The sequence below is a fragment of the Astatotilapia calliptera genome, chromosome 17, assembly GCF_900246225.1.
Source record: "Astatotilapia calliptera chromosome 17, fAstCal1.2, whole genome shotgun sequence".
Lineage (NCBI taxonomy): Eukaryota > Metazoa > Chordata > Actinopteri > Cichliformes > Cichlidae > Astatotilapia > Astatotilapia calliptera.
This window is the reverse complement of record NC_039318.1, coordinates 27,507,007-27,533,634: the sequence shown is the minus strand read 5'-3', so window position 1 is coordinate 27,533,634 and position 26,628 is coordinate 27,507,007. Positions and strand designations below refer to the sequence as shown.

The 26,628-nt window shown below is 39.9% G+C and overlaps 2 protein-coding genes across 3 annotated transcripts; one reads left to right on the top strand and one right to left on the bottom strand.

Moving 5' to 3' along the window:
* Window positions 1-2,628: 2,628 nt before the first annotated feature.
* Window positions 2,629-16,808, bottom strand: st8sia1 (ST8 alpha-N-acetyl-neuraminide alpha-2,8-sialyltransferase 1). The gene is made up of 5 exons (XM_026148002.1): window positions 16,045-16,808; window positions 15,233-15,377; window positions 9,721-9,830; window positions 5,726-5,818; window positions 2,629-4,228 (listed from the first exon to the last, which is right to left on the bottom strand). Exons 1-5 carry the CDS (start codon window positions 16,221-16,223, stop codon window positions 3,748-3,750), a joined length of 1,008 nt encoding a protein of 335 aa, XP_026003787.1. The 5' UTR covers window positions 16,224-16,808; the 3' UTR covers window positions 2,629-3,747.
* A 5,954-nt stretch (window positions 16,809-22,762) lies between these two features.
* LOC113009631 (troponin I, slow skeletal muscle-like) lies at window positions 22,763-25,536 on the top strand. 2 transcript variants are annotated; one of them, XM_026148073.1, is made up of 8 exons: window positions 22,763-22,839; window positions 23,375-23,387; window positions 23,556-23,597; window positions 23,973-24,014; window positions 24,281-24,412; window positions 24,498-24,587; window positions 24,855-25,037; window positions 25,150-25,536. In XM_026148073.1, the coding sequence occupies exons 3-8, from the start codon at window positions 23,577-23,579 to the stop codon at window positions 25,249-25,251; spliced, it is 570 nt and encodes a 189-aa protein (XP_026003858.1). In that variant the 5' UTR covers window positions 22,763-22,839; window positions 23,375-23,387; window positions 23,556-23,576; the 3' UTR covers window positions 25,252-25,536. The 2 variants fall into 2 exon arrangements, with proteins under 2 accessions (XP_026003858.1, XP_026003859.1); XM_026148074.1 differs by having other exon boundaries at window positions 22,772-22,839; window positions 23,378-23,387.
* Window positions 25,537-26,628: the final 1,092 nt, after the last annotated feature.

Genomic DNA, 26,628 nt, shown 5'->3' with positions numbered 1-26,628 from the left:
AAGTCTTATAGAACAACAGATGTATTTTGACTGGACCTTTTTTTTTTCAAATTATAACATGGTCTAGCTATGTGTACAACTCATTTTAAGTTACATTTACATATCATCAGCCATTATTACATATCACATATCGTCCAACTGATCCAAATTTAGCCAAGAAAATCAAGATACATGATTAGCATTAGAAATATCCCTTGTTTAAATTATTATTTTCGCTTTAGTAGAGCATAAAGGCACTGGACCTTGTTCAGTGTATCAGAGTGGACAAGAACATAAAGCACAAACCTATGAACATAGTTCAACTTTGACTCAGAGGAATATAGTATTGTGGTACAATACTCCATGCACTTTCCAGTTAGTCATCCTTCGTTGCTAAATAACAGCATGTCATGATCACATTTATCACTCTCAAATAGCATTTACAGCATTTTTAAGAAACAGCTCTTTCAAAACAAGTACACCACTTTCAGTCTGCAAGGGCTGCAAGTCCACACAAACATATGCCGTGTTGGCTTGTGTGTCAGCAGGTTACTTTTCCCTTGTGCAAACAAAAAGAAAAAGAAACTATTCTAACAGGTTCAGTTATTCCTGTGCTACAATGTAAAATGACAATAACGGCATGAATAAATCACAAAACTTACCTCATAAGTTCAGGTAATGATAAAAAAAACAACAACACTGATTGAAATGTAATTTAGTGACAGGATTTTTCTGTCTCTTTCTGTCACGCCCTCACTCAATTCAACATCATGTATCAAAGAGACCACTGTTGGCACTTCACAAGTATAGTACAGTTACCAAGAGACGACTTCCAGCAGCCCCTCTGAAGAAATGCACTGGCTGTGCATTTTTCTTTTTCTTCTTTTGGTCTACGAATTCTGCTAACAGTTGAAACATACCAAAGATTCAGTCATCGATGATTAGAGTCAAATAAAAGGTGAGGTACTTATGTGTGTGTGTTCATTTTGTCTAATTAGCATAGCAAATGTTCATTTTTGCTTATAGATGTTTTCCCCTTGACAATGAACCTTAAAAAAAGAATTGTCATAGTCCTGAAAAATCCCATTTGGCAAAGAAAACCATTTGAACACCAGGTTAAAATGCATCTTGGCTAAACATTCTAGGGAATATCGTACTTAAGACAACATTTCTAATGGCTTTTACTTTGAACTAAAGCTCTATTTGGCACCCCAGCGCTTGTTTAAAGGAAAGCAGAGAAAAATCCTTCTATAAACACAACTTTTAATCTTCTTTCTTCACCCCCCCATGTGTATATTAGGGGTGCAACGATACACAAAATTCACGGTTCGGTTCGGTTCGATAGTTTGGTGTCACGGTTCGATATTTTTTCAATACAAAAAAATGTTCATGCTTTTTAATTTGTCATTTATTAAAATTATAAATATATATTTTAATTCAAAAGTACAGTTTTTAAATTTAATGTTGCTGAAACAACAAAATAATAATAATAAAAAAAACTATCTGATCGAGAAATCACTCATCTTTAGAAAAGAGAGTTTATTACAGAGAAATGGCTCTTTCCAAAATAAAAGCTATACTATATGCTTCTTCTGGGCTATATTCTCAGCAGCATTTTAAATATATCAGGTCCCCATAAGGAGAATCACATGCTAACAGCTGTCTAAATGACTCGGGTAAAGTTTGTAGCATGCGTGCTTGTTGTTTTTGTCTGCTTCCACTTGTCTTTTCACTAGGATGATGTCGGCGTAAATGTGCAGTCATGTTTGTTGTGTTCCCACTAGTGCTGTCAGCGTTAATCTCGTTAAAATGACATTAACGCCATAACACGGCAAATCTCCGTTAACGTGTTACTGCAGATCGCCCGTGTGTGGGGCTGGACGGCGTCAACACGTTAACAAGCTAACTGTGCTAACGCACTAGTTCCCACAAATTGAGCATTGCGTGGCACATCCGACATACTGTTTTACTTTTGTCCATGACGCGCTTACCATCAGGGTCATACTTCACATGAAAACCAAGATAGTACCAAACGCCAGATCTGAATGAGCGTGAGGGAGCTTCAATTTCAGGTAGCGTTGAGGCGGTTGCCATGTTGCAACGAGCTTAGCTTCTGTCTTGCGCTGCGCTCAGTGGATCTGCACTCCACAGTGCAGCCTAGGCGGAGTAGTCGAACGCAGATCCACTGAGCGCTCAACACAGACAGCATCGGTGGCACGGTGGTTAGCACTGTTGCCGCACAGCAAGAAGGTCCTGAGTTCAATTCCACCATCAGGCCGGGGTCTTTCTGTGTGGAGTTTGCATGTTCTCCCCGTGTTTGCGTGCGTTCTCTCCGGGTACTCCGGCTTCCTCCCACCATCCAAAGACATGCAGCTTGTGAGGATAGGTTAATTGGATAATCCAAATTGCCACTAGGTGTGAATGTGCGAGTGAATGTGAGTGTGAATGGTTGTCTGTCCCTATGTGTTAGCCCTGCGACAGACTGGCGACCTGTCCAGCGTGTACCCCGCCTTTCGCCCTATGACAGCTGGGATAGGCTCCAGCGCCCCCCGCGACCCTGAAAACGATAAGTGGAAGCGAATGGATGGATGGATGTATTGTTTGATACATATGCGTACTGAACCAAAAGCACTGTATCGAACGGTTCAATATCGATATGAGTATCGTTGCACCCCTAGTGTATATGTGTGTGTGACTTCTAGTTTTTTCCCATGTTCCCCTTGGTCCTGTTCTAGAAGACAGATTCATCAAACACTGAGTCTAACTGATTAAATAAAAGATGGGAAACTCCGTTCTTGGCTCTAGAAAGGATGATAACACTTAGTTCAGTCAACTCGGAGCATGTTCACCCTGAGTTAGGCATGTATGTGAGTGGTGGAAAAAAAAGCCCTCCTTGATCAAGCTAATGATACCATGATCTATCCTGGCAACAGGGACATAAACAGCAGAGCACCTATTTTAATCCAGCATACTCTGAAGTATGAATATGTATCAAGAGTCATCTTATTCACCTCAGCACTCAATTGAGTTTTCGTTATTAGATAAAGCTTACATCCTTAGCAGCAACAAGCTAAAAGATGTAGCTTGACGAGGATAAAATGCAGATGACAGCAAGTGAAGCTAAGACGGAAACTGAATTTGGTAATCTTCAGTGGAAGAGAGGTCCAGGTTCAAACGTAAAATTTTTAGACTATTTAAAATCTTGGCCGATGGCTTTTAATGACTCAACTTCAAAGTTTACCTTTTTTCCCTTCCTCTATTAAATTTAGCTTCTATTCAAGTTACTAGGAACTACCATTATCTCTAGTCTTTTAGTCTTATTTGTCCCCCTTTCCGCCCTCCACTTCTTTTATTCTTGATTAACAAAGTCCCAGAGGGGAATGTGCTCCAGCTGCCCCTTCTGTCAGTTACACACAGTCAGTGCACAAAATCCATCCCCCAACCATCCACTCCCATACTTTCACATGTATTAGTCCCAGATGATGCTTTCCATACAGACACTCAACCATGCACACATACACAATTTCAGAAACACAGGTAGATATGGCTAGTTTCAGGAATGTGTAAATATGTTATGCTGTGTGAGTGCGTGCCTGCATGTGTCACTGTGTTCCTTTTTCCCTAGTGTGGCTCATATGGGTGGAGGACATTCTCATAGTAATTAGGGATCAGCTGGGCTAGGGTGGGGGTGGGGATTGGGGGTTTACAGCAGGAATGCGTAGGGAGACAGATGGAGCTGTGTGCAATCGCTTCACTTTTCAAGGTGCTCTAACTTCCTCCTTCCTGAGGGGCGCAACGTCCCACCCTCACACGAAGCGTGCCGCTTTTGTGCAGATGCCAAAGCTGGACAAACTCCTCAGGCATGGCATGGAACCATTTATAGGGCAGGATGTTGTCGTAGTAATGGTGGCTGACCGGTCGCTGATCCAGGTCGACGGAAAACGGCCAGAAGCCGTAGGTTGTGACTTCCTCACACAGTCCTAGGGCTAAGCTCACCAGGAAGAGCCCTGTGGATAGGCGCCTGGCGTGCACACCGTGGGATTTCCAAAATTTACCCACTGTGCGTAGGAATTCAGGGTTGGCAAAAAGCATGGTGAGGTTGGAGGAGGAATCTGCCAGTGTGTAATATGCCCGCAGTGATGGGTCTGTGCCAGGCCTCATGGAAAACGCAGGCATGTAGATGTAGCTCGAGCCATAGACCTTCATACTATCCACAAAATATTTTCTTGACCACAGAAGGCTCTGAAATCTGAGTAAGAGAGAAAGATAGATAAAAAGATGACTGCATAACTGTATACTTTAGAGTGATCGCTAACCTGGTGACTTCTCTCCAAACTAAAGATTGCTTTCTTCAGTTGCTTTCTCTTTCTGCCAGTTGTTAAAGGAAATGACCTTGCTATGCTGGTGCAATAAATCTATAAACTACAATGGCCTATTAGACTAACACTCGTGACCACTTTTCAGCAATTTAACATTTAACAAACATTTAACAGCTTCGAGTAAACAGACAATGTGACAAAGAAAAGAAAAGGCTTTGTATTACTACTGCTATTACAAGTTATTATTTATTATGATGTCTTTTATGTTTCTTTAAACCCTGATTACAATGCCTAGTGTTGCTTCTGCAAATATTCTACTTATTGTTTAGTAGCTCTGGGCTGAGTTGTTCTTGTCTTATGCATATTACAGCTATAATTTGTGTCTTCTGCAAAACCCATATGTAAACTCTTGCATATCTCATGCCTTCACATTCATTCCACAACTCAGTCCATTAGTCTTTTCCATCTGTCTGTGCCTGTGTCCTCAGACGGATGCTTTCCTGCCCCCATCTACAATCTGTGTGATGATCCAAGATGGCGGTGCGGAAAACAGTGTTCCTGTCTTTGTTTTGCTCTTTTTCTTGTTTTTCACAACACTGATATAGTCGTGAGCTCCTTCTCAAAATAAGAGAAGCAAATCCACTAACTTTTTAATCACAGAAGAGCTACGAACCACACTGACGAACTGCAGCTTCGGAGGCATCTACCATCGGCGACCCCTGCTACTACACCTTGCCCACAGTGGAAACGTCGGGGCATCTACCATTAGCAACCCCTGCCACAAGACCTCACCTACAGTGGAAACGTCTCAGGCGGTGCGAGAGGAGACAAAAGAGGGGTAAGGGCTGAGGCATCTGGAGCAGGCTAGCGGCTAATCCACACAAACCCGCTATTCCCACTATTGCACTGTTCAACATGCGCTCCCTGGACAACAGGCTGGATCATGTACACTTACTTCGGTCCACCTTGAAGTCAGTGAGAGAGTGTTGTGTCTTCGTCTTTGTGGAAACTTGGCTTAACAATAACATTCCCGACAGCGCCATTCAACTCAACCGGCTAACATGCTTTCCAACCCCCCCCCCCAAACATACAAACTCTGACCCACCACCATTGCCATTTCACTGACTGCCCCAGACGAACTTGCCCACAATCACTATGATTGTCTTGGACACTGCTGTTTAAATAATTGTATAGTATTGTATTGTGTTTTACATAAGACTTTTATTTTATTTTATTATTATTATTTTTCCTTTTTTGTCTTTATATTTTTAGCGTACACTGAGGGCCATGGGAGCAAATTCCTGTGTAAGACTGTACATATGGTCTTTGACAATAAAGCTGACTTTGACTTTGAGTGTTTCTGGTCAAGTGACAAATGTACATTTGCTTAGTGTTTGCGACAGTGGTGCAGTTTCCAACTTGTTTACCTTTTCTCTATGATGCTTGGGTTGGCTGTAACCAGATGTGTCTTTGTGCCCACATCCTCCGCATATTCCTTTGAGATCGGTGGAAGGTTACACCTAAATAAACAGAACAAACACGAGTCTGAGTTTTCAGTTGGACAACGGCAGATCAGCTCTGAACATGTTTAGCCCAAGTTAAGTGCATGCGTGAGTAGAGAAAGAAAACCATCATTAATGGAGCTCTAATACTGAGATTCACCATAGCAACAGGTAAATAAAGAGCAGAGCATCCATTTTAATCCAGTGGACCGAGGAATAACAATGTGGTCACTATAGGCTATGAGATTTTTTTTAATAAACAGGAAGGGAAAAAGGAGTCATTTCAAATTGCTTGATCCGCTCATGATCACAAACACTATACTTTCTGTGGTCACCTATTACCAAACTTAATTTTTTAGAGAGTCACTTTGACTACGTTCACACTGCAGGCGAAAGCGCATCAAATCTGACCTTTTTGACCCTATGCGACCCATATCCGATTATGATATGACAGTTTGAAAAGAAAAAATCAGATATTTTCAAATCTGACCTAGGTCACTTTCGTATGTGGTACTGAATCCAATAAATTTCTGATGTTTTAGAAAGCGACTGCTGTTTGAATGGTCATGTCGCATTAAATCTGAATGTCAGACACTATATGTTTACATAATTTAACGACTGCATCTCAGCCTGTGACCAACTGTCACCGTGAAATGTTCAGAACACAGGGTGTCTAGAGGCTGAATTTAACACTTACATATTTAGTTCTGTTTTAGATTCTTGAACTCAATTCGACTCGATTTATTTCACATATTCACCCCCAAGATCCCAACTGTGACAGCCTTATCTTTTTTAAATCAACGTGAATGATATCCAGTATGGCAAATGACAGATTGTTGATCAGTGTGTTATCTGCCGTAAGCTTTATACAGAGTTAAATAATGATTGCTAAAGTATATCAACATTTTTTCCAGAGAAATAAGTTAATGTTTCTGTGCTGTCCCCAGAGTCACAGAGTTAAATAAATGGAGACCAGTTTTTCCAGGTTTTTTCCTGAGTTGATAAGAAATGTACCATAATCACTGTCTTCGTTCTCACATTGACAACTGATTATAAAGCGGTGATGGTTAAGGGGGTAAAATAACAAATGTCTAAGTAGGATTTAAGCATGTGTAAAAACATAAACTTAATTCACTAAAATTTTTCGGACCAGAAGTCGCACTGGATTATAAGGCGCACTGTCGTTAAACGGGTCTGTTTTCATACATAAGGCGCACCAGATTATAAGGCACATTAAGCAAAACAAAACAGTCAGATAAGTCAAACTTTACTGAACTCATTCTTCTTGCTTCCTCCACTTCCGTACCATTGATTCATTAATGTTGAATTCTGTTGCAGCTGCTCCATGTTGTTGCAGTATATTAATGACTAACCTCATATTGTGGGTAGATTATCTCAGTTGTTCTCCTGACTGAAGTTTGGTCCGTTTAATGGTCCGTTTAATTTTTATCGAGTGGAAAAAAGTTAGCATTATGCTAACATAGCTGTATCACTAGCGATCACGTAGCACATCATTATATACCAGCTAGTGCAACTTCAGTAACCCTGCAAACATCACTGTTGTTTAGTTTTCTGTCTTCATTTATGTTGGAAGTGATAGCAGAGCTGTATGTTTTAATTTTTTCAGAAATCTCTCAGTCAGAACATGCTATATCATGTTTAGGTAGAAACTAGCGAGCTAACTTCCTGCTAACTTCTAACTCCATTAAATTTAATAAATTCCGTTTTCATGCCTGGATGTTAAACTCAATTCACACCTGGTAAAGCAGCAACGCTGATCATTTTATTATAAATGAACGAATTTAGACAGTTTTTAACTCTCAGTGATGCCGCAGTGTTCATTTGGCTCTGGGACCTGAAGCAGACGGAGGTTTGGACACAGATTACTCCGCAGGACTCCTGACTATCCATCAAGTGGAGCGGCTTTGTAGCTTACCAAAGTTGTACTAAAACATTTTTTGACAGATTTTTGAGTGCCGTGTACCACATAAAATCTGTTTGAGGCCAGTAAGCACAAGTAGAATTCATACATAAGGCACACCAATTATAAGGCGCAGTGTTGATTTTTGAGAAAATGTAAGGATTTTAAGTGCGCTTTATAGTGCGGAAAATGTGGTAAATTAAATTAATTCACTCTGTTTATTCACTCTAGTATTATGCACTGTGACAGCAACTTAATGAGGAAGGAAATTTAGTCAGAGAGAAAGCGAGTTTATGGAAGAAAATGTCTGTTACTCTGGTAACTGGCTCAGACCTGACAGGACTTGCGGATAGGAAGAACAAAGTGAAGTGGAAATGACGAAGAAAGAAAGAGCAGAGCTGGAGCAGGAAGAGGCATAATGACAAAGAGATCATGATCAGTGTTGCCAACTCCTCAGTAAGGAAAATCGCTATTGGCTGTCCTAAAAGTCGCTAGAAGTCGCTAAAAGACGTCATCACCTAATTTGCATAATTGGTCATGCTAATCTAATTGTAACCTATGTTGTTGGAGAGAGAAATAACATCGTGGAAGAGATATAAAGTGAGTAAAAAACGTCCTAAATGCATTTAGAATTTATTTAGAACTATAAATTAAATTTCTTTTAGCAATTATTGTTTTTTTTAATGTCACAATTCCAGCCCTGCTCCTTTACCCGGGCTTGGACCAGCAAAAGTGACCCGAAATTGGCACTCTGGGAGAGTTACTTTGTGTGTGTGTGTTTATAAGTAGTTTTAAACCTTGTGATCCACAAAACAGAATAAGAGTAAAAGAGTAAAAGAAGAACTGACTGCGTTACAGCACCCGCTGCTTGTTGAGAGTAAAATGTATGTGGCTGGTTTCTAGACACAGAAATAAAATGCAATTAGGTGGAACAGTGATGTTCATCTTCGCCACAGCAATCAAAACGGTGGGGCAACATGGTGGCTTCCACAAATCGGGGGACGCTCCTATTATTTTTAATGGACAGAAATCTAAGTTTATGCAAATACATGATTTGTTGGAAGATGTAATTGCACAATGGATCAATGAATATTTATGAGTAGAGTATTTTTTTTCTATTAATTAAACTCAAAAATGCTTACTGTACCTTTAAGTTAACTCTCTTTCTGGAAGAGAAAACTCAAAGCTAACAGACAGCTCAACAGACATACAGCTGTTACCTAAACCTTCTTCCTGGAATAGGGCCAACAGTCAAAGTAAATTTAGAAGGTGACTCAAAAGATAACCACTAACCACACAGACAAAAAACACATACTCAACATTATACAGAAAACCTAATTTAAACATAAGACAGAAACAGTTTCACTTCACTGTCGCTCAAAGCAAAAAAATGCTCTGTTGTGTTTTCTCGAGGCGGACAATCAGCTGTGCTTTGTGTTTAGACTGACACATACCTAGCCAGAATACGTCAGTTACCACGAATTAAAAGACGTTTGTGCAAATGCAGCTTGTATCAAGTGTTTATCCAGAAGTATTCACTATTTCTTGGCGCTCTCAAAGGTCATCCTTTAGTTGAAATGCATATGTCATGCATTTTTCTGCATGCACGAGGTCTGTTGACTGTTGATGGTACATTAGTTCTTCAACTTGAACTTCTACTGCCCTTATAACTGATGAAAATGTACCTTTCCCCCCCTGGTCTCCTCCTCAGTCTCAAGTCTTTGATTACTTTTTAAAAATGCCAAGACAATCAGCTTGTTTATAAAATACAATCGATAGTCCTAGTATAACACAACAGAAGATAAATATCTGACATACCCCATCAGATGTTTTTTTTCTGCTTAACCTCTTTTCTTTCTCATCCTCACTGTGGCCCATTTTTCTGTCTCTGTTCTTCCTTCTTTGTTGAAATCGACACCAGCTCTTATAATCACTGATGGTATCTAGCAGGTCTCTGGGGAACTGCTGATTCAAATTTGGAGTGTTTTTTGTTTCTTACCTCATAACAAAGTCGGCCTGGTCGATATCCCTGCCACACTTGCTGTGTCTGAGAATGCCGCCATTGCCCACCACCGCACACTTCTTCAGGGGAAGCTGCAAAGGGTTTTCCTGCACAGGAGACAACATTAAGCTTTGTTAGAATGCACACAGCCACTAGCTCCTAAACACATGATGTAACACCCCGGGCCTAGTGCTAATGTGCCTTTATAGCCCCCGGGTGCTGACCGACAAAACCAGCAAAGTGATAAGAAGAGTTGAGGCAGGCTGATGTAATAGAGATGGATCATACACAGTTTCTGTGTATTATCCAGGACTTTAAACGTGGCATGGTTGTTGGTGCAAGAGAATTTCAGAAACTGCTGATCTATGGAGATTTTTCCATACAACCACTGCATGACAGGAGTTCTCAGCGAAAATGCCTTGTTGATGCCAGAGATCCAACGATAATGGCCAGATTTTAAGCTGATATGACAGCAACAGTAACTCAATAATCACGTGTTACAACTACAGTATGCCAAAAAGCATCTCTATATGTACAGCACATTGAAACCAATAAACCATGAATTTCGCACCCCAGCCTCAACTCTTGCGGCCCAGTACCAAACAACCTGGGGGTTGGGGTCCGCTGCTTTACACAACATGCCTCATTCACTCATTCAGCCATTCACATAAGCACTTTTGTCTACGTCTAAGTGCTTTCTAACACGCACACATATTCCTACTTTCTGATAAATGCATCACAGATCAAATTATGAATCAGTATCTTGGCATGCAGACTGGAGCAGCCAAGGATCACATCACCAATATTCCAGTTGATGGAGAGCACTGCTCTAACCTGTATATACCTTTCAACATTGCTGGTGCCTTTTCCAGGGAACCATTTCCACTAAAGCACCTCCATATCAACAGAGATGCAGACTTTTTAGGTGAGCGCTGACAATACACCTCACAGCCCCTCTCCTTTTTAATCTAGAGGATATGGTGTCCATGTCCCCCCCCCCCCCCAAAATTTCTACTTTAAAATCTTCCGTTTTCCACTTTACTGTAGTCCATTTGAAATAAACAACCAACAAGGAAGTGACAACAACAATTACCAGTCACTACCAGTAATCAATTTTGTTGCAGTGAATCATTATCTTACCATCACCACAGCTGAAAACTTATTAAGGACAGGATTAAAGCTGCTGCAGAAGACACTGAAACACCACCCAAAAGAAATGTCCTCTCTTTGTGCATTGACTGCATTTAACTCAAGGGAATGGATTAAGCGAGACAGTGGAAACAATTGTTCTCATTATTCCCCTCAGAGTGCACCCGCTTGAGGCACACACACACACACACACACACACACACACACACACACACACACACACACACACACACACACACACACACGTATAGAGACGCAAACACAGACTCTTTGCCCTTAAGAGTCTCTTTTAGACCTTTAACAGCAAACCAAGAAGAGGACAGGAACCAGAAAAACAAGCTAAAGCTGTAAAGCTCTAAAGGAAGACACTTGTTTCTTTAGCAACAGCACCAACTACTTACATTAAACCAAATCTTTTACTAATACGTGGACATATCTTTTCTTTGGCTTGTTAAGTTGACCTGATTTATCCAACTGACTGAAAAGACAAATTTAACATGATATAAAAGAGAAAACATGTTTAAGTAGTTAGTGTTGGACTTCTGTTCTATTTTTTGGTGTTATAATGTGCATATAAGATTTTTCACTCAGTCAGTTGTGCTCCATACGCTGTCAAAGGTCTAGAGAAAAGGAAAGACATCACTAAGTAAACATAAAAAAAAGATTATAGGACTCTACTGCTCAGTTCACTGAGCTGTATGTATATATGCTCTGTTTCAGTCACTGAACTAACCAGCAATTAACTGTCAAAGCCCTAATTGGCACATTCCCTGGCACATGCCCAGATACTGTAGCTGCTGCCAGCTTGGTGCAGCGTGGCTGCTTGTCGGCATTCAGACCTGCAATCACAGCAATGGGAGTTGAGAAGAAGGGAGTGCTTGTGTGTTTGAATTTGAGCACAGTACATCCCACCAAACTATCAGTTGTCTTTTTACTGGGAACCATAACTAGCCACAATATAGGTTTAAGGAAGTGAAACGGTCCCCATAAAAATATGCAATGGACACAAGGACATGGCTCTAGAGAGGAGCAGGGAAATGAAAAGATGACACATAGAATATAAAGACCTAATCATAGTATTTAGTCAGAAAAACACACTTGGAATAAAAGAAATGTTGGGCAAAACAGTCACTATAGAGTCAGTTCACTTAAAAACACAAAACCCACCGTGTTACCTTATCGCACTGTTTTCTAATAGAAATAATGTTCAGCTCCACTGTTTACAGTGTTCTGAGCACTGTCTGCCACACATGTCGACTAACAAGTACATGAAGTGGAAAACTGGTTTAATATACATACATATACACAATATACATTGCAGAAAATGTCATAAACTACTCCATCATCTTTGCCTGTAATAAGACTCTAACACACTATCTGTACATCTAAAGAATATCAGCTGAAAACCTCATTTTAGATTTTTTTTTGCTCTCTTTGCATGTTGTGAGTTGCTGGTCTCCTATGTCCTGAAAAAAGAGCTATTATTATTGAGTGACTTGGTATGAAGTGCATTACCACTGGCATTGGCACTGGTACTGAGAAACGTAGAGAAGGAAAATGGAGATCCAACAGTGGTTCTGCACTGCATTATACATCAACATGCAGCAAATGCTCGACATGTAAACATACCACGTCTGTTCTCCTGAAATGTGTAAAAACACTGCCAATTCTGAGCATTTTGAGAACAAACTAAGGCACTGTATGTACTGCAATTTAAAGAAGTGCGTTGGCTCAGCAGGGGAAACGTGTTAAAAAGATTTTTTTAAGTTAAGAGCTGAAGTGATGTATTTCAAGCGTTTCATGGAAATTGGAAGACTGGATGTTCCTGAGATCAATGATCCAAAATGGATAATGGATTTGGCATTCCTTTTAGACATGACACAGGAGCTAAAAATCCTGAACCTAGATCTACAGGATCCCGGACAGCTCATCACAACAGCCTATGAGACTGAACTGTGTAAAACTCAGCGTTGTGGGGTTTTTTTTTGTAGTCTTCGAACACTACCGTGGGCCTCCAATGAAACGACCCCAGCTCATCTGAGATTGAGACTCCTGCTCTCAATGTAAGAAACAAAGCAACGCTCCCAGTATACTTAATTGAAAACGGGGCTGTTTTGGAAATCTCAAAACCAAGGTATATAGTTCCATTAGAATTAAAAAAAAATAAAAAATAAACAGTGATTTGGATTATAGCCGACACATCACCAAAACAAAAGGCGAGGTCTTGCAAACTGCTTGATTTGTCCAAAACACATACATTTATTTTGCCATCATCTAAAAAAAAAAAAGAAAACCAGCATATCTATATTTGAAAAACAGGATCCTGTCTTTCTGTGCCACTGTTGCTTAAGAAATCTTTCCTGTAATTGGTTGTGTAAACAGCTGCAGGTTCATCTCCACAAATGAAATCACAGTGCCAGATTTAATTTGGATAAAGCAATGTAGTCTGATTTTAGAGGATTATGTGGAGCAAAGATGCATAGATTCTGCTAAACAGGAAATAGGAGAGGTGAAGTATGCAATCTACTGCTATGCGCAGATGATATCTCTCTCTTTAGCTCAACATTTTCTTTTACATTTGCAAGTGATTTATCTGCAATGAAATCGCATTGTTGCAGCATGTAGTACAGTCAACTACTTGTGAACACAAATATCTAATCAGACAATCGCATGACAACAACTCATTGGTCAAACTAAATAGTGAAATAGGGTGACTTAAGTGTCTTTAAACATGGCATGGTTGTTGGTGTCAGAAAAGCTGGTTTGAGTAATTCACAATTGCTCATGTACTAAAGGTGGGAATCCCCAGAAACACTACGATACGATCACAATTCTTCCGGCACGATTTGATATCAATGTGGTTTTTATTTTGCAATTTGAAACCAGACCGTGAAGCATGTCAACACTATGGCAGGCTCAGAATTAGGCATAAACATGAAAGCATGAATTCATTCTGCTTGTAGCAACAAAATCACTTTAGGCTGGTTGTGGTGACGTAATGGTGTGAGGGACGTTTTATGGGCACGCTCTAGGCCCCCTTTGTATCAACTGAGGATAATTTACGGCCACACCCTACCAAGTATTGTTGCTGGCCATGTCCATTCCTTTATGACTATAGTGTATCCATCTTCTAATAGCCACTTTCAGCAGGATGAACCTTCTCACAAAGTTCAATAAAATACAATCTGGCTTCTTGAACATAACAATAAGTTCACTGTCCTGAAATATCCTCCACAGTCACCAGATCTCAATGCATCAGAGCACTCTGCACGTGGAGGACTGGATGAATCTCGTCATAGATGTGCAGCACATAAATATACAGCAACTGTGTGATACTGTCATGTCAATAAGGATGGAAATCTCTGATGAATGTTACCTGTACCGTGTTAAATATATTATACACAAATAATTAAGGCAGTTCACGCTAGTACTAACAAACTGTACCTAATAAAGTGTCCGGTGACAGTAAGTCTATGTTTAAACCAATAAATTAAATGCAAATGCAAACACACACAAGTGCCTAGGTTGGTCATTTTATTTAATTATTCACACTCACCTCCCCCTGTCCTTCATGAAAGAACATGCACAGCTCATGCCTGGAAATTAGGGTAAAATATTCATCACATGTACCAAGAAGGATATTTGACTGCAGATCTAAAGCCTCAGAGAAAGAACTCAATACGGTAAACACAGCAACAGCACTTACACCTATAGCTCCCCTTTCGTTGCTGTTTCTACTCATGAACACAAAAAACCCTCTTTCCTTTTTTCCTAAGTGAAAATAGAGCAAAGAAGAAAGACCTTGAAGCCGCGCCCCTTTCCAGTTTTAAGTAGTGTCGCAACAACACTGTCCTAGACTTAAGTGGAGAAAGAAAACCAGAACAAGACTTATATAGTTGAGTGTTATAAAAGGTCAGAGCAGGAGCCTTTTTAATGTTTAAAAAAAAGCTAAAAAGGAAATTGCAGGGAATAACTAACTGTATTATCTTTTTCAGCTTTCAAGTTGCCCCAAACCACTAATCCCGTCACATCTTCATATCGACTCCTGTCCACACTAAGAGCTGTAGACCTGTAATCCTCTCCCCTCCTCCATTATGGATCAGCTAGATTTCACACTAACACAGTCACCACAACACATCTGTAATGCACCGGGTAGGACAGAAATCAATTTTCAGTTATTTGGTCTCAGTCACATCTCAAAGACACAGCTGCCGGTCTTAATAACATGCATCTCTAGATGTGGGAAAGTCAAAACCCCACAATAAAACCCAGAGGAAGGACTCGTATGTGAACTGACCGTCACAGCAACTCACACAGCACTATTTTCTGAGAAACATAAGAGCGTTACTTATCAGTATACCTGTACAAAGAGAGAGTACGTGTTGTTGTTGACGGTGTGCGAGTAGTAAAACTCGCCATCGTACCACAGGACTTTGCCCACAGGGGAGTTCTCCTTGGTCACTGCAAACATCCGCTTCGGATCGCAGCATTCTGACAGCAGCTTCCTGTGGAGAAAGGAGGAAACACCAATTTTGGTGACTAAACTAAATTAGATACTTTAACTATATTACATCATTACATCAAGCTAATAAACTGCCTTTCCCCCCCTCTGTTAATTCCCAAGAAGCAAGCAAATCTAAGTCATCAACCTATAAAAGGTCTTTATAGCTCCATTAAAAGAGAACCACAGAAACAACCCAGCTCCAAGTGAGCATCACATCCTCCAGCAGGCGTGCTCTTCAGGGGTCACTTTCTCTGATTACCCTGTAATCAGCTTTGCCTCTGAGAATGTTTAATAAGATATAAATAAAGCTGCTACTGTGTAACTAACACACTCAGAGCTCTGTTTTTGCTTTGTCTGTGGTCATCTTTATGGCTGAGACACTACTGTAATACACTAGAATTACTCCCTTTAGAATTATGGTTTTGTTTGTCATAATTGTTGGTCTTAAAGCACCAAAATATTAAAAGCATGTATTAATTACGAAATTGAAACTGAAATTAGAGGCCTATTTTTTCCTGGGAATCTGTTACATTCAGCAATAAGCCTTAAAATTATTATTAATCATTTCATCTTCTCTTGAAACACACTTAAATCCAAGGGGGGGGGCGCACACACTGCCAATCACAGCTTGAAGCTTATTAAAGGAAATTCAGAGCTCTGAGTCGAACCTGTACAAATCGATGCCGGTCTGGTTCTTCTGCCAGTCTTCCCCCTGCCTCAGCACCTCCTCCACTATTTCTTTATCGCTCGGCAGTCTGTAGACAGGGAAAACGTAAAACCAGCAAAGCACCAGCACGCACAGAGCGGCCCACGCCGACAATTTGGCGCGGTAGCATCGCAGAAACATCTTTCCCTTTTATTTTATTTTCCTTCTATCCCTCTCTTTTTTTTCTTATCTGTTTCTCAAAACCACCAGCAGAGCGAAGCATGTGGTGTGAAACGCAGTCTTTTCAAAGCAGGTCTCTCTGTTCGTCCCGAATCCCCGTCTCATCCCGCAGACGCGGTGGGGGTATGAATGGAGGAGCAAGGTAGTCTGTTATCCAGTTGTTTGGCTCGAGCATCAGTTTGGAAATCCGTTTTTTTCTTGGCGAGGTTTTAACAGCGAGCAGCGTCTATCCCTGCAACGGCTGGCGCTGGGTCGCGGGGCTGTGGGGCAGCGTGTGTGGCTCTGCAGGAATCTGCTGTTCTGTTCTTGGTGCATCACCATCTCCATTACAGCGCGCGGTTCGTGAGGAGGCACGCGTGTTCCCTCCAAACCCCGCGTCCTGCTGCATCCCGATTCTGTATGTCCCACTCCTTTCCACCTGGATCTCTCTCGACCCCCACGACCACGATCACCGCGCGTTATCGCCCAGATCCTGGACTGGGGGTCTGCGGTGCAAGTTAACCAGCTAATTCCGACTCAGCTCCCCTCCACCTCCCCGTCTTTCTTCTATCGACACCGCCCCCTCCCTCACCTCTTTCCCCTCAGACAAAGTGCTTCTTGTGCAGTCGGAGGCGCATCAATGCCAATAGTACCTCGTGCGACAACGGAAAACGGCTTTCAAAATAAAAGCACACGCGATCCTTACGGCTCACGCTTGTCCACTTTTCCCCTGCACCTAGCAAGCTGAGAAGGACCTGAACACAATTTAGGTTTGAATTTTATTGAAATTATTTTATTAAAGTATCTGCTCTAACACAACATATAGATAAAATCATGGATAAATAGCTCTTCCAGCACGTCATGTTTATTTAGGGATAACCCAAACAGTAGATGTTATATAAGTTAATCACATAACCCTTTTTAATGGTTTTATGGCCTCTGTCGTTGTAATGCAACCTTTGTAGTAGATTTTCTCCTCTTGCTGGAAGTTCCTTTTTGCCCTTTAAAATGTTCCAACAAATCTTCTTACTGTTGGAGTGCCACGTTTCTCTCTCTACAAATCTACAAATATATAAAGCAAATTCAACTTTGGTTTAGTCCTGACTAAATATTTAACAGTATATTTACGCATGCCGCACTGTAGAGCATGCTGAGCAAAGGCTTTTGATGTTTTTATGTGCAAACATGCAACCGAGGAGCACATGGAATATTATAAGATTATAATGCTTCTAGGCGTGCAGTGCATTCTGCCAGACCATATAACACACTCACATAATGTCAATAAAAAAGGGGGAATAAATTCAAATCTTAAATTTGCAAATGTGTCGATAAAGCAGTGCCATAAAACACATGCCTTAGAGCATATTGTGTAATCTTGTATCTGTTATGATAGCAGTTACAGGTCTTAATCTGTTTTACATGAAAAATATGCTATTCTAATCCCATATAAGAAGGTGAAGCTGAAGGTACTGTCCTTTTAACACTAAAATGTTAGCTGTCAACCTTAATGTTAAACATTCTGGCTTAAAGAGCAGATAAACACATCAAAATCCAAAGAAGACTTCTTATCTCAAGGAGCTGGAACCTCAGCGGAGCGTGCGACTCCAAAGTTTGCTGTACGAAGTTTAACCATCAGCGCTTTCTTCTTTGGACTTGCCTTGAAACATTTTTCGATTATTAGGCACTATCTTGATGATTGATTTCATAAAGTAAAAGGCACAGCATCCACATGCTACTGTAATATCCACTGAAAGGCTTCTGCTAAGTAATTTAGATTCCTACTGTGACAAGTGACTGTTTATAATATTACCTGTACATTTTTTTTTTTTTAAATCTTTTGACTTTTCTTTTACAGCATATTTCAACATATTTCTCCAAGTTTCTTGAGTGAGAGTCTTTATTTTAAAGATCCTGCTTCAGAGTCACGTCTGTATTACCGCTGACTTGTCAATGACTGACGCGTAAAAGCAAGCATCTTCTCTGATGTGAATCGCTGTCGCCCCCTGCCGGACATCTCCTGCACAAGCGAAATAGGATTTCACATGAGACGCTGGTGCAGCTGTGAGATTACCACACCTCAACGCCACACTAAAGCCACTTTGCGATCTCATTTTAATCCAGACTTAACCATCTTCAGACGATTGCTTTACAACAAAAAAGTCCCATTTTTGCCATGTGCCCAGGATTTTTCTTTTGAGTTGGACTGTACCTGCAGCTGCAGTATAACCTCCTGTGTGAACCTTCGCTATGTAACTGCTTTATCCCCCCCAGAATAATCCGGTGTGTGGGCGTAGGCATACCAGATTTTCAGTAACTTGAATTTTTTAACTTTGCTTCCAGCTGTGCTTTCTCTCAGGATGCCTCTTTGACCCTGCCAGTTATGAGATACTTATAAGGGAACTGTTAAGGTTCAAAATTGAGGAAGGAGAGTACAAACCACCCTTGGTCCAGAAGCTCTTGGTCAAACAATGATTTTTAATGAATACACACGTGTGGGAAGACACTCTGTACGCCGACAGCAAGTAGTCTTCGACTTCCTCAAAGCATACACAGATTTTATACCGTCAGGGCTTGATTTACTGACGCCCCCTTCATACGTCACAGACAGGATATATACATACGTCAAATCAAAACCACAATGACCTTTTAACACAGTTTAAAAAGAACATCGTCTTCCATCTTCATAACAGGTGCATCCTGTCACTGCCGGATGCTCGCTTGTCATCTTGACACCTCAGCAGCAGTTCTGCGACAAACTGCTCTTTGCAACATCAGCAAAACATAATTAAACTTTCCCCCATAAATGAATCTAACTAAAAGTGTGTGTGTGTCTGCGTCTGTGTGCTAACCACAATTGCACCCTGTTTCACCTCGCGACTAGCTCCTGACCCCTCACCAGACAGAGAGACAGAAACCACTCTCGTATATGTAATAATCGAACTGAAACTATGGATATGACTTTTACTAAATAAATGTTTTAATCAAGAACCTCTACTAAACATAATAACTGTGTGCATAAGCATCTTAAGGCCTTCTTAAAGCTATCTGTTACTCTGTTACAGCAATGATCATTTTGAATAACCTAGTAATTCAAATGGCCTCGTCTGGCCTGCTCCTCAAAATAACTGCTTTCACTTCTGCAAACAACTTCCTGTCAGCCTGCAACTCAGTCTTTCTGAAAGAGACACTGTTTAAACCTCTGAATGCAATATCCATGCTGCAGATTATATTCTTAATGCAATGGTAATAATGATGATTATTTAACAATAGCAGTAAAATAATTTCCCTGCTCCACAGAACTCAAGACAAGGCACTTATATATTAAAAAAAGATACTAAAAATACACAAGAAAGAAAAAAGAGCCTCACAAATGTTTCTTATCAGAGTGTAGCTTGATAAGGGAAGTGATGTGATAGCATCACACAACTGCTGCAGATTCGTGAGCCGTACACGTCCATGATGTGAGCCTGCTCATCCACGACATCCCAAAGGTGTTCTTTTGGATCGAAATCTGGTGACTGTGGAGGCATGGTCAGCAAAAATAGTCAGGAGGGCTGGGGCATTCAAATAATGCTTATTTGACACGAACACACCCAAAGTCCCAGGACGATTACATCTCCACCTCCAGTCTGAACAATTGATAAAGGGCAGGTGGTTTCATACTGGCATGCAGTTTATGTCAAAATCTGACCCCACAAACTCAAACATTTTTTCCAATCTTCTATTAACCAGTTTTGGTGGGGTCAATGTAAACTGTGTAAACTGTGCCCTCCGTTTTGTGTTCCTAACTGACAACAGTGTGGTTTTTCTATTGCTGTAGCCCATGTGCTTCAAGGTTTGAAGTGTTTGTGCCTTCAGATAAGCTCTTCTGCATACCTTGGTTGTAACAAGCGGTTATTTGAGGTACTGTCATTTTGGCTTGAAAAGTCTGCGCATTATCTTCTGACATCTAGTATTAAGAAAGCATTTTTTTCTAGTGGACTGTTCTTCATTTCCTGTTTTTTTATGTGCCTGTTTTTGACGCACCCTCTGGAAACCCTAGAGAGGTTCATGTGGGGAAAATCAGCAGTTTCTGAAATAGTCAGACCAGACCATCTGGCGCCAATAACCACGGTCAAAGTCACTTAAATGGTATTCCCTCATTCTGATGCTCAAGTTTAATACATGATTATTAAAATAACTCAAAGTTGTACTTTAGGGCTGTAAATGAAAAAAAATTACTTTCATTTTGTTTTTCCTAAAAAGTAGTACATTTGATACACAATACACACGATAACTTAACTTGTTATGTCATGACCATGGGTTCAGGTGGACTATGGAACATATGACAAATACAACAAATGCAAAATATAACTTTAAATATCTTCTTTAAATTCAAAAAAATAATTTTCCATTTGTTCTTTCCTTTAAGCCCAAAAGTAACTGACCTATTTGTGAAAGCAGCACCAGTAGAAAGTGCATTACAAGCAGTTCCCCGATACCAAGGCCTGCCTAGTTTTCTTTTTGGGTGCCCGTGTGCCTGTGCAAAGACAGGAGGGAGTTGGGTTGCATCAGAAATAGCGCTCCCACCTGCTGAGGATCACTGGAAAAAAAATATGACAGGACATTTGTTGTCCCCTTCATCTTCTTCCTTTTACTGACACTCGTTACACACTGAGGTATTGTCTCTTTAGCTTGCCCACCGCTGAAAGCAGTGTACTGCTAATATGACAGATAAGTTGGTAGTGTATGCCATAAGAATATTTACTGGCACAAAAAAACCCAAGCTCTTAGAGTTATGTTGTCTATGAATTTAATGGAAATTATTGGGGTAAAATGATTCAAATACAAGCTGACGTAAGATATATATTGATTTAATTTAAAAATTGCAAAGACAAAGAAGTTTGAGATGTAACAAACTGAACAATAATACTGGCAAGCAATCTTCAGATTTCTAGCAATGAATATTTAATACTCTATCTTGAACTTAAGAGCTGCTGAATGCACTGCTCTTAAAGCCACAGAATGCAAAACTCATCCGCGATACTAAACTTGAATGGTATTATGTGGTCGGTCTATAATGGCGTTACAGTGAAGTCAAGTAGGGTCAGAAGGAACCATGTCTGACAGGCTCATCTTTTAGCTGACAGATATTCTCACTAATTTTCACAATGATTTCTAATCTGTGAGAAGCCTTCAAGAGAGCAAAGGAGCATTGACTGTTCCATGTAACATGTGGCTCTATATGAAGATGCCCTTTGTAGCTAATGCTCAGTTTACCAAAAACACCTTAGCGCTTGCATCAGTTTTATTCCAGTATAAGCCACTGGAAAGATTAGAAACTTGATGCTCAGGGGTTAAGTGATTTGCAAGAAGAGTCAGCGCTCAGGTCAAGATTAGCGCTCATACTCTGGAGTCTTTGTAAAGTCGTGCCAAAGAATTGTTGACAGTAGATGTTTGTGTTTTGAAATCTTTGTATATGCGCCTTCTTCAGCTTTGAGCAACTGCCTTGCTTTTTAATGTAGTTTATTTAAAGAGTGTGCACTGTTGGGATTTCTTTGACTGTTTTGGTAATTCTCACAGAAAGAATTTGTCATTTTTTCAAATGTCACTGAAAAATGACCCTAAAATGAAACAACAAATATTTTGAAACTCTGACTTTTCTACACCAAGATGCTCATTTCACCCCAGGAAATGAATGGCTGTTACATGCCTTGTCACACAGCAGATTTTTCCTGTCTTTACCAACTTCCAGTTTCCATTTCCTGAAAATTTTAAAGGACAGCATGTTGCTTTGAAAGCTGTATCCAGCATTAACAAGGTCTTGACCATTTGTGCTTGCAGTGATTTTTGCTTTCTACAAAGCTTTTAGAAGTGTTCCTGAGCTCATACAGTCATACGCACAGAGATTTCTCTGGAGTCTGTAAACCGTTTAGTCATGTAAAGACCTTGGATAAGAAAACCCCAGATTCTTTGCAACTGTCTGTAAAAAGAAAAAAAAATGAATTAAACTCTGTTTTTTCACTGTACCTGCAGTAAACCTTACCGCATGTGTTGACACAGCTAACTCGGTTAAAAGCAGAGTACAATGGTGAAGAGGCCTGATCTATTCTTAGAGTATGATTGTCTGCATTGGCTAGCCCCAGTAAAGGCTTTAGGTTTCTCATAAACAGCATATTTATTACTGAGAGAATCTCTTTAGCTATAATGAATTGATGTAATTGCTTAGGTTATATAGCTACTGGCTTCACCAACATAGAAGAATTGGCAAGCTTTCGAATGTCCTTTTTATGAGAACTTATAATAATGACAATATTTGTTACTAATATATCAGCTTGTGAATTTTTCCAATTATTCCAATTGGGAAAAATGATAACATTTCAAATGCTGATCTCTAGACAATACCATTAAGGCAATGCTACGGATTTATTATTACACTTTCCTTGTGTTGTCAGTGTCAGGGGAGGTGATATTTAGTGCTTGGTCTCTTGCCAGCACATTCTTGGGACCAGACGTTATATCTGCTGTCCACTCGCCATCAACCCCACATAAAAAGCTGCCCATTGTCTTCAGCAGCTGCCGTTTGACTCTCTTCACCTCCACAGACGCTCATTTACAGGTAAAAGAACAGATGCTATATTGTGTGTTTTACCTAGTTAAGGTTTCTCAGAATATTGCCAGAGTGACTAACAAGAAGGTACTAATATAATTTTGATTTTCTTACAAGATTAGAGCAGAAAATATAAAAAGTAAATAGATTTTGTAGACAATAAGACAGTGCTTAGCCAGTGTTGTTTTGGTTAAAGCTGTACAATATAGTAATTTGTACATACTTGTACATAAATGCTGTCAACCTAACAAAGAGCTGATCTTAAAAATCTGTGTGCAGCTGCTGCTGTCTGGCTTTGCTTTTTTTTGTCAGAACAAATGTTGCAGCTGATGTATTCGCTTAACAAATGTGCTGAGCTGTCATTAGTTAAACTGTAAAAAATACAGAATGAAAAAATTAATATTTGGGATGACGATCAACATGATGGAGTAAATACATGGTTAATTTTCAGTGTAGTTTAATGGGATGACATATTACACCAAAACATGACTAATACTAATAATAATAAACTTTCTTTTCTTCCATGTGTTTGTTTCTGCTCAAGAAGTTGAAGTGAGGTAAGAAAATTCCTTTTATGCCTGCTGTATGGTTCATATTTGTGAAAATGTTTTTTAAGGGAAAGTTGTGCTCGCTTCCTAAAAGGATAAGAATAGATAATGCACTCATGTAAACCTGCCGTTGCCTTTAAGATCATCGTCCTCATGTGTTCCTGCTTGCTGTTTCAGGAGCACGACAGATCCAGAACGATGAATCCCAGAGGGGAAAAGGTGAGCCAGCTATATTCCACAGTGTTAATCCTCCATGCATGGACAGGGGACACATTGTCCTTGCACACATAGCAAAGATGTGACAGTGGTTATCTGTCAGAATTGTTATCTGCATCCCTGAGAGCTTTCCCCTTGACTTCATCCTAATAATAAAGCGTTATCTTTTTATGTGTGACTGCAGTAAGTGGAGTCAAGTTTGACACTCGCAGGTCTTTCCATACAATGTGCAATGTTTAATTTTAGTTGAAAGATACAGTGTACTTTGTTAGCCTTTTATTTACTGTACTCGACACTGTAAATATCACCTTACAGACCTAAATAATCAATATTTGATTTAGAATCACTGAGCTGATTGTGCTTTGGCTTTCTCCACAGCCGAAGTCGAAGATTTCGGCTTCTCGCAAGCTCTCCCTCAAAGTGAGTTGCCTTTACACACCTTTTTTTGTTTGCTATATATCCCCATGAAAACAAAACTTGATATTAATTTAATACTATTTTATATAAGAACAATATGACGAGCCATGCACATGCTGCAAGTTTCATTGACTCTTAGTGCACACTTAACTCACTGCCATATAACATAATACATACTGTTTATGAAAACCAACATAAATTATCATTTTTGTCACGGTCAGACTAAAACTTCCTCGTCCTGTGATTGATACCCATTTGTGTCCAATCAGATGCTGCTCCTAACAAGAGCCTGTGAGGATTTGGAGAAGGAGAGGCAAGAGAGGGAGGAGGAGAAAGTACGCTATTTAGGAGAAAAGTTGCCTCCGTTGCAACTGTCTGGAAAGTCCCTGCAAGAACTACAAGTAAGCTCTCTAAAGCCACAAAAGACCAGCTTTTGTAAAGCAGAAAATATAATAATATTAATGTTATCAATATCTGATCTTTTAGGAACTGTGCAAGCAGCTTCATACAAAAATTGATATTGTGGATGAGGAGAGATATGACTGTGAATCCAAAGTGAGCAAGCATAACAAAGATGTAAGTCTCTTTTATCCTCCAGACCTCTGCATATCCTTTGTATCTGTAAAATGTCTGCATTGAAATCGGGGGCTAAATTCTCTATTAACTGTATATTTAGGTCAAACCAGAACAGGCCGGCCAATATAACAGAAAGACATTACTCAAATATTATTGCAGCACTTTTACACTATGTACTCTCCTAAAAAACTAAAGAATAAGGAGACAAAGTGAGCTTTTTCTTCCTGTTTCTGTTTTTTTCATACATTTTGCGTCATAATGCTTTAGATCCATGAGCTGAAGCTGAAGGTACAGGACCTTGGGGGCAAGTTCAAAAAGCCTGCCCTGCGAAAAGTGAGGGTGTCAGCAGACGAGATGATGAGAGCCCTCCTGGGCTCCAAACACAAAGGTTCAATGGACCTCAGAGCCAACCTCAAGTCTGTGAAGAAAGAGGATGTGAAACAGGACAAGGTACCAGAATCACCACTCTCACGTCTTAGCTCCTAATCTCTTGTGTTTCTCAGTATCAAAACATTTTTTTCTGAATTTTTATTTCTTTTTTCCCGGTTCTCTTCATTCTCAGGTGCTTACCAGTGAAGTAGGCGACTGGCGTAAGAATGTGGAGGCCATGTCAGGTATGGAGGGCCGTAAGAAGATGTTCGACACAGGCGGCGGAGCACAGTGAGATCACCTCTGAAAGCAGGAAAAGTTAAGCTGTCTAGACAGAAAAAGTGGAATACCTAATGGGAGACAAATTGACCCAAAAGCTGCTGGAGTTTAGTTTGAGGTAAAAGCAAGTATAAATCCCACCTGTGCTGCATTTTACCTGATAGTCACTCAGTTTAACAACTCAATGCACTTAAAGTGTAAAATAAAAGTGTAGAAGCCCATGTTTTGTTTTGTTTTTGTTACCAAAGAATATTTTGTTTTGTTATGTCACCTTAAGACAATTAAAGAGGATTTAAATGAACACATATTGTTTCCATCGGTGATGTTCCATATCTGTACTTGACTTTATCGTGTTTCATTTTATTGGCACCAGAAGGATTATGTGTGGCACGTCAAAGGACGGCAAGCAGCTTGGCTGTTGATGGATTTAAAAAGAAAGATGAAAAGTGAAGGGAGGGGGAACAACAGGTGGCAGTTGCATTCTGTGTATCTGTTTCAGTGTTTTAAATAGACCTTGTGTGAAAGCAAAAGATTGTGTTTAAAGTAAACTCAAAGCAAATGAATAAAAAATTTTAAAAAAAGGCTCCTTTTTTAAAATTGTTTTTTCAACTTGGAAATAATTTTGCTTTCGACATACAGTAGCATTTAATAATTGGAAAAAGCAAGTTTAACAGGGATTCATTATGACAAGTAACATTTAAAGCAGTTTAATGGCAGAAGTAAAACAAAGAGGCTTTTCCAGCACATGTTCCACCTTAGACTTTGACAGAATATATTCAGCCATGATGTCATCTTCTATAAATCAAAGCTCCAGAAAGCTTCAGAAGCCCACTAACACTGCCATCCTAGACATTTCATGCATTCATGCACTGCTTCTTTGTTTGACTGGGTTGTCTGGTTGCTGAAAGCCAGACATTGTTATCTGAGGCGTGACAGTAACACCAGTAATAGCTTCATGACTTCTGGAAGTGGTGAGTCTGTTTTTATACTTTTATGGACTAGAAACATCTGTGTGTGTTTTAAATAAAGCTGATAGGGCTGCACGCAGCATATCAGTGTTGCGTGTAAAGGACAGCTGACACTTTATGTTGTTAAAGAGCTGTTTTATAATGGTTTCTACATTTAAACTAATCTTATAAAATCAAAACAAATCAACAAACAAAACAAACAGGCTTAAATTCTCTGTCTATGTAAAGGAACAGACAGTGCCTATTTTCATATACCACAAATGTTGACAGCCGACTTGTCAGCACCACATATTGATGACTGTTAAGTGCAAAGGTCAGAAAGCTTTTTGAGCACTTTTGAAATCATCCAAGCATTAGTCATGGCTCATGTTAGCACGTTTGTGCCGCTTGCACTTCATTATCAGCGCCACTTGGTGGCAGCTCAC

Excerpts from the sequence above, each read along its gene's own strand:
- st8sia1 (XM_026148002.1), bottom strand. The coding sequence starts at position 16,223 with ATGTTTCTGCGATGCTACCGCGCCAAATTGTCGGCGTGGGCCGCTCTG. Across the intron at positions 5,819-9,720 it reads CAGGCCGACTTTGTTATGAG|GTGTAACCTTCCACCGATCT; the intron begins GTAAGAAACAAA and ends CTGTTTATTTAG. Across the intron at positions 4,229-5,725 it reads CCAAGCATCATAGAGAAAAG|ATTTCAGAGCCTTCTGTGGT; the intron begins GTAAACAAGTTG and ends TCTCTTACTCAG.
- LOC113009631 (XM_026148073.1), top strand. The coding sequence starts at position 23,577 with ATGAATCCCAGAGGGGAAAAG. Across the intron at positions 23,598-23,972 it reads TGAATCCCAGAGGGGAAAAG|CCGAAGTCGAAGATTTCGGC; the intron begins GTGAGCCAGCTA and ends CTTTCTCCACAG. Across the intron at positions 24,413-24,497 it reads AGTCCCTGCAAGAACTACAA|GAACTGTGCAAGCAGCTTCA; the intron begins GTAAGCTCTCTA and ends CTGATCTTTTAG.